The sequence below is a fragment of the Dipodomys merriami genome, unplaced genomic scaffold (assembly GCF_024711535.1).
Source record: "Dipodomys merriami isolate MVZ:Mamm:240054 unplaced genomic scaffold, mDipMer1.0.p SCAF_5, whole genome shotgun sequence".
Taxonomy (NCBI): Eukaryota; Metazoa; Chordata; class Mammalia; order Rodentia; family Heteromyidae; genus Dipodomys; species Dipodomys merriami.
Genome location: NW_027206068.1, coordinates 30,460,360 through 30,472,520, shown reverse-complemented (window position 1 = coordinate 30,472,520; position 12,161 = coordinate 30,460,360). Strand labels below are relative to the sequence as shown.

At 35.2% G+C, this 12,161-nt stretch overlaps 1 protein-coding gene across 4 annotated transcripts in view; it reads left to right on the top strand.

Moving 5' to 3' along the window:
- The window catches only part of Magi2 (membrane associated guanylate kinase, WW and PDZ domain containing 2), a 1,319,799-nt gene that overhangs the window by 828,338 nt on the left and 479,300 nt on the right, over positions 1 to 12,161 (top strand). For all 4 annotated transcript variants that reach the window (XM_069996345.1, XM_069996344.1, XM_069996347.1 and 1 more), the window contains exon 4: positions 11,059 to 11,274. In XM_069996345.1, coding sequence (XP_069852446.1) covers positions 11,059 to 11,274 — 216 coding nt within the window. The remainder of the gene's footprint in view (positions 1 to 11,058; positions 11,275 to 12,161) is intronic.

The window sequence follows — 12,161 nt, the reverse complement described above, 5'->3', positions numbered from 1 at the left end:
TCAGGATCTTCTATGTGTCTAATTCTTTGAAGTCACTATTCTAAGCTTGAGAAAATACAGTGTACAAATTCTCTGAATAGAATTTTATTAGCAACAGAGGACTAGAGATTTGTTATTTGGAAAATTTCTTTACACATTTTGAAATATTAAATTAAGATTAATCAGAAATTTCCTTGGGTATTGTACTTGCAAGTCAGTAACAAAAGACAATCTCAGAGGTTCTCTAATATTTTAGTAATTTTTTTAGTATCACAGTTAATAGTACCATTGGGAGGAGGTTATATGACAAGCTATAAATGTGTGAGAAATATAATATTGTCCTTGAAAGATTCAGTTTCCTTTATAAATTTTTGAAGAAGTAAAATTAATTAGGATAGCTATGACAGGAATGTGCTATGATTAATACAAATGCCTGTTTATAAATTCATTGAAATTTCACTTCCTTCTTATTTATTCAATTATGAAAGGAATATTTTTAATCAGTAGCTCACTAGCAATTAAAAAATACTTTAAACATCTAGTAACTAAATGAGGAACTTAAATTTAAGCAAAAGATTCCCACTAAAAAGATAAGCTTACAAAGGTGTTAGTAGCTTGTTCTCAATACTGTTCTCCAAACATATTTATACAGACCATTTGACTTGGTCTCGCTTATGGACAGCTACCCTATTATGTACCATGATTCTCAAGGGTATGAATAGATACTTCTGAAACATTTATCTTCCTCACTAGTATACTGGTTACTTTCTAAATCCCTATAAAACCACTTAAAGGTTTAATGTTTTAAAAAAAGAACTTTGGAGATGACCATGTAGCTCAAGTGTTGGGTGGCAGCACTGGAGATTGTATACTCATTTGTTAGGTAGGTGCTCTTCCACTTGAACTTTTTAAAAGCTGGGCCCTGGTATCTTCCTGATACTTTTGCTAGCCTGTATGTTGATTGTCCAAATTGTTTGCTCTATGGAGTTTCACTCCTGAATATTATAATCATCTTGATTCTGTGTATATGCATATCCCTTCTATGTGCTAATATGGGAGGTTGTAATGTGGTTCTAAGAGCCACATATGAAAGAAAACATTTGTGCTTTGTCTTTTTGGCCTGACTATTTTGCTCAGTATGATTCTTTTCCAGATCTACCCATTTTCCTGTATATGTCATCATCTTATCCTTCCTGTTGGCTTCATTATAACCTTCCATCACATTTTTTTATCCAATTACCCATTGTGGGACTTGTGGGATCTGGACTGTTTCCATAATTTAGCTATTGTGAACAGTGTTACAGTGAACCTAGGTGTTCAGGAGACTTTGTTGTATCTTGTGATACAGTCTTTCATATAAATGCCTAGCAGTGCTATCACTGGATCATAATTCTGTTTAGTGTTTTGAGAAATCTCCTTATTAATTTCCATAGTGGTTGCACCAATTTACATTCCCACCAACAGTGTATGAGAGTTTCTTCCCCTACCCTTATCCTCCACAGCATATTTTGTTAATATTCTTGATGATAACCATTCTGACTGGAGTAGGATGGTATCTCAAGGTTGTCTTCTGTTCTTTCCTTCATGGCTAAAATGTTGAACATTTTTTCATGGTATTTCTTGGTCATATGTATTTCTTCTGAGAAGTGTCTGTTTAACTCCTTTGCCCATAAACTAATTGAATTGTTGATTCTTTGGGAATTTAGTTTTTTGAGATCCTTATATATTCGGGCTATTAAACCCTTGTCAGGTATATAGCTGGCAAAGATCTTCCATTCTATAGGCTTTTTATCTTAGAAACTATATCCTTCACTGTGCAGAAGCTGTGTTAAGCTTAGTGTAATCCCATTTGTCAATTCTCTATCCTATCTTCGGAGTCCCTGGGATTCTACTTAGTAAGTTCCTGCCTATACCAATAAATTCTAGTGTTTTCCTTTAGTAATTTCAAGGTTTTGGGTCTTAGGTCTTTGATCCAAACCAAATTGATATTAGTTCAAGGTAAATGATAAGGATCAGTTTTATCTAATGCACATTGAGATCCAGTTTTCCCAACACTATTTACATTATTTGTTCAAGAGGCTTTCTTTTCCAAAAAATATTTTTGCTCCTTTGTAGAAAAAAAAAATCAGATTGTGGATGTTGTGTGGGTTTATTTGTAGGTCTTCTAGTCTGTTCTATTGGTCTTCAGATCTGTTTTTAATGATAGCAGTTTTTGTTACTATGGCTGTATAGCTGAAGTCTGGAATTGTGATAACTCAAGCATTCCTTCTTTTTCTCAGAATTGTTTTTCCATTTTCCAGATGCTAAGATTTATGTTTGAGAGTAGACTCTGAAATTCTATTAAATTGCAAGCATTCTAATAGGCCTTTTAAGCCACTTTTATTCACTATCTTAGTTTAAGTTAGTTTATTAGAGTGGTAACAGAAAGACTCCAAATAATATAATTTATAGGAGAAAAAACTGGAATTTTTATAAAGCATGAGGTGTAAAAGTAGCATCATAATAAGAGGATATGAACCATGAAATACTAAACACTGTGTCTGTGTTTGAGAGAGAGAGAGAAAGAAAGAGAGAAAAAGAGAGAGAGAGAATGTTCCTTGTGTCATATGGGAGAAAGAAAGATAGCAACATAATTTGTTTTTACACTATTTGTGAGGGTTAGTAATTTTTCTCCCTATGAGTTAATGATTAATTATAATGAATGCTTTCACTCTTATTCCTGAGCACAAAACCAGAGTTCTCATGCAAGTCCATACTCAGACAATACACTTGTAATACTCATTTATTTTTATACCCCCTACCTGATCATGATAATAAACTAAAAAAATGAATGTACACTTCTTAGAGGCTTAGTAACATTTTCAACATACTCTGGATAGCAAATAAATCAAATACCAAAAAAGTCATTAACCAATGAAACTTAAAATTGTTATTGTTGCAGTGTTTACTAATCTTCTCAATCATTTTAAAAGAGTTTCTTGGTTTGTTCTTTATGAGGAAAATGAGTTACCTTAGTGATAACATAGTGGCTTTTGTTATTATTTGATGAAAGAGCTGTCCACTACAAGAGCCACTCCTCAGACATGACTATTGATCAAGTGAGATGCAGTGTGTCCATTCAAATGTGTTTCAAGTGTAAATTATACACTTGGATTCAAAGACAATATGAAAAATTTATATATTGTATTAATGACCATATATTGATTACATTTATTGAAATAATATTTCAGATGTGTTGAATGAAGTAAAATAGATTTTTAAAATTACTTTCAACTTTTTCCTTTTTAATGTGAGAAACTGTGAGGCAGGATTTACAATTGTTGTTACGAGGGGGGGGCGGGGGAGGTAGGCTAAACTACTCTTTTTCTCTGCCATAGTTTGTTCTAATGAACTTTTCTATCATCTTTACTTAAAAAAGCAATTTTTGTTATTATAATTTTATTTATTTATTTATTTAGTCAGTCGTGAGGCTTGAACTCTGGGTCTGGGCGCTGTCCCTGAGCTCTTCAGCTCAAGGCAAGCGCTCTACCACTTGAACCACAGAGCCACTTCCAGTTTTCTGGTGGTTTATTGGAAGATAAGAGTCTCACGGACTTTCCTGCCTGGGATGGAAAATCGCAGATCTTAGTCTCCTTACTAGCTAGGATTACAGGCGTGAGCCACTGGCACCCAGCTGGTATTATAATTTTAAATGCAGAAGTGCTTTATTTCTGAAGCAAATGTGTGTTTGACATCAAAAATCATATGTGGCTTTTTTCCTGTTGAGATTTTCATTTGTAATTTCTCTCTGTATACTGTTTTGTGCAGATAGAAATGTTCTGAACTTTTCTGATAATGCCTGAAAGGAAATCACTGATTTCCTTTAAATTAATGAACCACAAACCCTAACCAGTCCGAGACAATTACAGCTAGCTAAAATTTGTCCTGTGTCTTTCCATCAGAATGACCACTGTGCACAGGTAAAAAATTTGGGAGAAATGACAGGCCAAATTAACATCTATACCCCCTTCTCGAAAAGAGACAGTGAAGTTCATGATGGATATCATCGTGGGTATGTTATTGGAAAAAGTATTTTTGTAACTGAAAATGATTTTTTTAAATCTTAGCTTGGATTTGTTACAAAATACTTTAATTTCATATGTGACCAAAAAAAAACCCAGAACATTTTTAGGTTACAGACAACAGTGAATCTTTAAAAATCAGGCCATTTATTTGCTATGGCACTCACATACACTATTTTGAGTGTTATTCCTATTTCTACACACATATGATAAAGGTTTTGGGGTTTGTTTGTTTTTTGCCATAATTCCCTAACCTAGTCTTTTAGGTTACACAGTTTTTGCTTCTTGGTTTCAAGCTACCAACTACCTATGCTATGATGAAAAAGGATATATGAGGGTTTTTCTTTTAATTCTTGCTTTTTAGGCCAAAATTTAAACATCAGAACTGCTTACAAAAATAACTTTAAAATTCAGTTGACCAAAAAAGGCATTCTAAAATAGTGAGAATGTGTGTCTAGTTTATGTTTTGGAGTACAATTTTAGAGAAGTAGATATTTCTTGTGTAGTATTTATTCACTTTGGTAGTTAGAGATTTTCTAATTTACTAACCATAGCCCTATAACTGTGATTTTTGCCATGTCTGAAGTACATGGTGATAGTTTTGCTACTCATTACTCTCTCTTGGTTACTGTTAAACATGCCCTCAATCTTTGGATTTGGGATCATCTAATTTTGTATCCATTACTGTTAATTCAAATTTAAATGTTTGATGTGGATTGAAATGATTATTTACTTATGATCTGGCAGCATAATTATGGTTGAATCTGAAACTATATCTTTTCTGTTAAAATATAAGTGCCCAATTGTTTGTGTGTCATTAAGGAGGCCAAGTATCAAACTATTTGCTCTATTTGTGATGTTAGAAAAAAATAGATGCAATTCTCAACCACTTAAATGTGCTCATACACATTTCAGGTGCCCCATGCTTGTCATCATAATTACTAGGAAAGGTAGGAACAAGAGGATGACATTTTCAGGCCAGAACAGACAGAAAAGCTTGCAGAATTCCTTATAAACCCTTATCTGGGTGCAGTGGCCCGTACCTGTTATCTCAGCCAAAATAGGTGGATCAGAGTCCAGGCATGCCCTGACAGGAAGCAAAGACCTATCTCAAAAATAACCAGAGCAAACAATAAAGAGGGAGGGGTGTGGCTCAGCAGTAGACCACCTGCCTAGGAAGAAGGTCCAGAGCATAAATTCCAGTACAGAGAGCAGTAAGGGGGGGGTGCAGAGGGGGGGAGAGGAAGGGGAGGGGTTGAGGAAGGGGTTCATGCACCACTCCCTACCTACCCAACGCTGGAACAAACAAAGGCATACTAAATGTGAGAAAGTTGTATTTGTGAGTCCTTGGGAGAAGAAGAAAGAAAATGAAGTAAGTTCATTAGGCTGGTTGAGTTAATAAAAATATAATCTCCTTTAGTCTCTCTCCCTTTGCAATAAATGTTACACCATCCAGTGTAAATATTCATTTATGAAATATTTTATTGTTAGGGAATATCAACATTTTATGGATTATTCATTCTACAGAGTTTCTAAAAGCATTTCCATTTTTGAAAAGTGATAAGTGGGTGCATTCTCCCAGGTTCCACTTCCAATAGCCACATCTTTAAGAAAGAAGAAGTACTCAGGCATAAATAGTTGCTGAGAATAAGTCAGACTCTTCAAATAATTCTCATTTGCTTTCAAGGCAATGATTAAACATAAGACTATGTAAATTTATAGGTTATATGACAGAATTAAGTGGATTATTTTACTTATCATTTGTGATCACAGTAAGTAGAATTAGATATTAAAGTTGTAAAAATGTGCTGATGTGCATTCTTAGTGAAAATAGTCCAGCAAAGCATATTCCCTCTTCCTTCCTAAAGTGTGCATACTTCAGAAGGGGAGGGAAAATTGCCTAAAACATTCCAGCAGTATAATTTAGTAGCAATATCGCCTTTCCCTTTTGAAACTGCTCCCTTTGTGCTAGTTGATTGTGGCTTTGATGGAAGTTCTTCAGCTTGAGTTGTGGGCAGGCTGTGGATTGTGCTAAACTCCCTATATTGCAGTTAAAGGCAACATAGTATTTTTGAAAAGAGATGAGGTCGTTAAGTCAAACAGTATAGATTTTTCACTTGCTTTATGTATAATCTTGGGAAATGCTTTAATTTCTTGGGGCCTCTATTTTCTTACCCTCAGGAGAATGATTTTCTACTGTTTTGAGATGAATAAACACCCAAAGGATTCATATGTCTTGAGCATCTTTATGGATCTAGCCATACCTTATTCCCCTTTATTATCTTTGATCTTTTTAGTAGCACTGTGGTTAAGGGTGATTCTAATACCCAATTTGATAGGAGCACATATGTAAATTGTACATTGCAGGGTCCAACTTAGTGATAGTGGTGGTAGTAATCATAGTAACAGTACCTGTGGTTGATTTTTTAACAAATTGCTATTTGAAAGTCAGTGTCTCACTATGTTGTTCAGGCTGGTCCTGAAGTCCAGGCCTCAAGTGATCTTTCCCCTCAATCTCCCAAGTGCCAAGATTGGTGTGTACTATTTTGGTTTTGTGACTATATTCATTTTATTCTTATTTTAACTGAATTAATTTAAGGATATAATGAGGAAGTTAGTTTGGAGGGCACAGGATTCAGAGTCAAGCTTTCTCACCAAGACCTATGGAATTAAGCATCACATACTATTGTGAGAATTTTTGCTTACTTTTGTGAGATTTTAGATTCACTGAATCCTGGTACAGTACATATAGGCTCTTCATTCTTAGTGAGACAATAATTTATAGATCATTATTTTATGATAATATAAACTATAGTTTAAAACAGTGTATTTTTCTTATATATTTTCTAAAAGACTCAGTTTTATAATTGTATATGTCTTGGTATTCACTTATATCAGAGAGTCATTTTGATGGTTCAGCTACTTGACTACTTGGCTGTTGATCTATGTATTTCTTAGGCAATGGGATAGAAATCTTGGCTTCTTTTTGCCTGAATTATGTTGTCAAATTTAGTTACTGAATAGATTATTTCTGTATCTCTTTTAAACTGTTGTTTTTGCAAAAGAAGATAATGTTAATGTTTTACCTAGTGATTTGTGCAATTTTACACCCAAAGTTTAATCTTATATATTAATTTCACAAATCAAATCAAATCAGAGTAAAATTGTTGCTATGTAATTTATAATCACATCATATCAATAGGTATAATTATTTAATAATAGACACTCAGTAGGATCTGTTATCTAATATTTATGTAAGCCTGTGCTATGTATTTGCTTCTAATTAGTAGAAGGAGACATAAAAATTAAAAGACAATCACACTAAAGTGCAATTTATTTTTCTTAGATATATATTTGAATGCCTTAAAGATGTCAGAAAATTACTGAAGATTATGTCATTTATTAGGATATTTGGTAATTATTTCCTTGTTTAATGTTGCTTAGATAAGAAGTATCTCTTTAGATTCCATATGAAGCCTAGCAGTTTGCTAAGAGCTTTATCTGCCATTAGGAATGCTGAAATAGAATAGTTCACTGCATTGCAGGGAACCACTAGCTATTTTTGTTTGGTTAGAATTCGAGGCAGGAGTTGGGGGAGGGGAGTTAGGGGAGGGAAGGGATAGTGGGAAAACAACAATGGAATGGATAACAATGTTCAACGAGAAATGTACCTTATTCATTTATTCATGTAAATGTAACCCCTCTGTCCAGCATCTTTACAATAAAAATAAATTTCTTAAAAAAATAGTCATTTAGATGACAAAGAATCGATCCCTTTGAAATGTTCTAAATCAATTAAAAAGTGACTATAGGTGAAATGCACATCATCTGCTCTTTTAGACTTCTGTTTAAAAGAACTGGAACTGGAGGCGTGGATCAAGGAGAAGAACACCAGCCATACCTAAAATTGCCAAATGAGTGTGAGGCCTTGAGTTCAAGCCCTAGTACCAAAACTTGAAATAGTACTATGTGTGTAAGAACCACTTTACTAAGAAAAAAAAAAGTTATCTTTGTTTTATTCTTAAATTTGGGCTAGCAAGCCATCAGAATATTTGCTTATTTTGTGCCATCATGAGTTTTCATTGCTATTAAATACACTGTAATTTTTATTAGGCTCTTCTTTATACATTCTGCTTTACCTTAACAACATTCCCAAATTCCTTTCTATCTGGGAAGACTCCAGAGATAAAATGGGCAGAAGGAAGGGCACCACTTCTGTACTAATCATAGCTCTCTAGAGAACATAGGAATCTATCTATCTATCTATCTATCTATCTATCTATCTATCTATCTATCTATCTATCTATCTATCTATGGAGAGACAGAGAGAGAAGTATAAAATAGGATTTATCAGGTTGCATTACCTGATTGAAATCTGAATAGTCTGCAGGCTGAAGAGCCAAAGAACCCTATTATGGCACAGTCCAGGAAACTGGAAGCCCTAGAACAAGGAGCCAGTGATGTAGGCCCAGTCCAAGGCTGAAGACCCGGAGACTCCCTGAAAAGTCACTGCTGTAAGAACATGCTCAAAGCTTGAAGAATGAAGAAGCTCAAGTCTGCTGTCCATGCCTGATAAATGGCGTGAGGAATGTTCACACTTGCTCAAAAAGACTGGAGCACCCCCTTCTGGTCTAACTTAAGTAAGCTGAAAAAAAGGAAAACAGAAGAAAGGAAGAGAAAGAGAAAGAGAAATAGGAGGAGGAGGAGGAGATGATGATGATGATGATGATGATGATGATGATGATGATGATGATGATGATGATGATGACGATGATGATGATGATGATGATGACGACAACAACAACAACAACAACAATGATGACAACTAGAGCTTGTATGCCCAGACTACCTACCTCTTCCACCTTTGTTCCCACCAGTCTACTGGAGAGTACTGCCCACATTCAAGGCAGGTCCACCCCCCTGAGCTGCTCAGTAATCTCTAGAGACATCCCCATAGTCACACCTAGAACTGTGTGAGATTTATTGATCTCCTAGGATCTTTCAGTCTAATCACGTTGAAAGTTAAGCTTAATCATCACAGCCTTCCTTTCCTGAAATCAAAAGACAGCAAACACCTCGTCTAACACCTCTTTGGAAGCTTAAGCCCTCCCTTGTAACTGAGGCTCAGCCAATGACAACCTGTCTGGGAAGCTCAAGGATTTTTGGCCTTTCTTGTCCATTAGCCATCACATGTTTTGTTTTTTTCCACACACCTGGTTAAGTGTAGCTTAAGTGGGATATATTTTGCTTGTTTATAACCCAGAACACGCATGATTATAGCAATTACTGCTATCTCCCAGTAGAGAAAAAGGAACTGCACCTTCTTGTGGTTAGGTAAAATGCCTGAACCACAGTTATATAGAAAATTCTAGACCCAGGTCTCTTCTAGATAAAGGTTGTCCACATGACTGATTACTTGGACATTCTTGACATCTACAGGTAGTAAGAGGGCATCTTCCCCTCTGCTGGACTGCAGTATTCAGTCTCATTTCCTGTTATGTTTATCTGTTTGGTGTCAAATCTGGCCTTCAAAATACCAAATTGTTGAGCACCGTATTAGATAAAAATTTAATTGTAGTAAGGAGTGTTTCCTAAATGCTCACAGGAGTGCTGAGTGCATAGTCCGTCATAATAAAGAATTTTTAATCACTGAACACAAGAGTGTAGAGATTACTCAACTGCAAACATCAGCATGGATTTGAAATTGGTACTGAAAGTGTAATACTGATTTTTTTTTTAGAGGATCATGCCTGTAATTCTAGCTTTGTGAGTGGCTAAGGTTGGGATGACTGTGGTTCCAGGCCAACCCTGGGCAAATAGGTTTGTGATGCCAGTTGTCAGTAGGGAGATAGACCTGTACATCTGTCACTACCTAGGTACAGACCTGGTCAAGAATGGAGATGCTGTCACTCCAGTGGCTCACATGTGTAATCAAAGCTACTTGGGAAGTTGAGATCTGAAGATCCTTATTTGGAGCTAGCCCACTCAAACAAATCCAAGGGACTTATCTCCAATTAACCAGAAAAAAAACAAAAGTTGAAGTGTGGTTCAAGTGATAGATCTTAGTAGAAAAGCTAAGCAAGAGCCTTTAGCAAGAATTTCAAGTCCTACAACTGTCCCACACGTGTGCATGCATGTGTGCATGTGCGTGTATGCACACACACACACACACACACACACACACACACACACACACACACACACACAAATTACCAGCCCCTAAGAGGGCTTACAGTGTGAATTAAGTGGTAGAGTGACAACCTAGCAAGTGTGAGTTCTGAGTTTACCTTAGTACTGAAAAACAAAAACCCCACCATTTTAAAAATTGTTCTATTCCTTGCACATATAAAGGTAAGCATAGAAATTCTATTCTATGCTAATATGCCAGGTTCTTATTACAAATATTAACAAGATTTACGTCTTTGAAGAAAGAAGTCTCAAGGACTGATAGGGAATGAATGCTCCCATAGCTTGGATGACAGAGTTATGGGCAAAAGATCTCTTAGGTAATCCGAGGAAGGATAAGAATGACAAATCCACTGGCCATAGCCACAGGGACCACTATGTGTGTAGACTTGGAGATACTGCTCGAGCCAGGATCTACACACACAGAGAACAACAACCAGAACCCTCTGAATGCTGGAGAAATAGCACAGTGTGCGTTACCTTTCCAGAATAAGATTAGACTTTAAAATATTACTTATAATGTTTATGTTAATCACAATCAATTAACATTCAGACTTACAAATGATTTTGAAATTAATTATATATATGATTTAGGAGTGATGAATAAGACTATTTTGTTTTAGCAGAATGATATTGAAGACAGATCTATGTCTAAGCATGAAAACTCAACACAATAGGGAAAATGGATACATATGACAATAGAAAACCATACATGTGTGTGTGTCTACATATGTATAAAACAGGATGAAACTGGTATAACTTCCATTCAGTAAACATTACAGACACAGCAGAATAATGACTGAGCTTCCACATGTTTTCCTATCATTTGTAGACAATTACTACGGGACCCCAAAGCCTCCAGCTGAACCAGCACCATTATTATTAAATGTAACAGACCAGATACTTCCTGGAGCCACTCCAAGTGCTGAAGGAAAACGGAAGAGAAATAAATCAGTGAGCAACATGGAGAAAGCCAGTATAGAGCCTCCTGAGGAGGAAGAAGAAGAGAGGCCTGTGGTCAACGGAAATGGAGTAGTAGTATCACCAGGTGGGTCATCTAAATTCTTTATAGGATCATTAGTTTGTTGCTTTAGATGTGCATATGTGTGTATTTATATGCATAGATACATATATATGTACATATACACATCTATAATCATCTGTGTGTTCCGCTATAACCATATTCCAGGTATTTTCAGAGAGAAAAGTATGTTATCAAATGGGAAGTACATAATTTTGAATCTGAGTTCTAATTGGTTCTAATTTTGATATATTGACTCAACACTCTTTAACTTTTATTTCACATATACAATGATAAGGGTTCAAGCAAATGTTAGAAGATTTTGCAAATTATGAGTATGACTGTATAAAGTTTTAAGGTCTTTCAAGGACTATTAAAGAATATTTGTTAGAATTCTGACATGGATTTGCTTCTTAGGATTATTGCTAACAGAACACCCCAAGTAGCATTGGCCATACTATTTTGCATGATTAAATGTTATCAAAACAGAGAAAAATCATAAGCATGACAAGTGTTAGCTTTCTCAACTAGGGTTCAAAAATTTTATTTTACTTTTCTATTTTTAATAGTGGCATACCTACTAAAGAGTTGGCATTGAAAAATCTAAGGGCTTTGTTAGAGTTCTTAGAAACATGTTAGCCCATATGCTGTGACTATATGTTATTCAAATTTGCAAGATGACTTTGATGTCGGTATTTTAATTTTCACAGTAGCTTCTATCCTGACATAATATTTGAATTTTCATGTTCAATTATTTTTATCAAAGAAAAGCTTCATATGTTTTCTCATTTTTCTTCCTTTTTCAAAATACCTATAGGAAGTGTTCTTCATTGAACACAAGTAAAGGCAAGATTAAATTGAATCTATGTTATCGTGGTATAAAATGTGAAAAGGTGATGTCATTTTGCTACTCA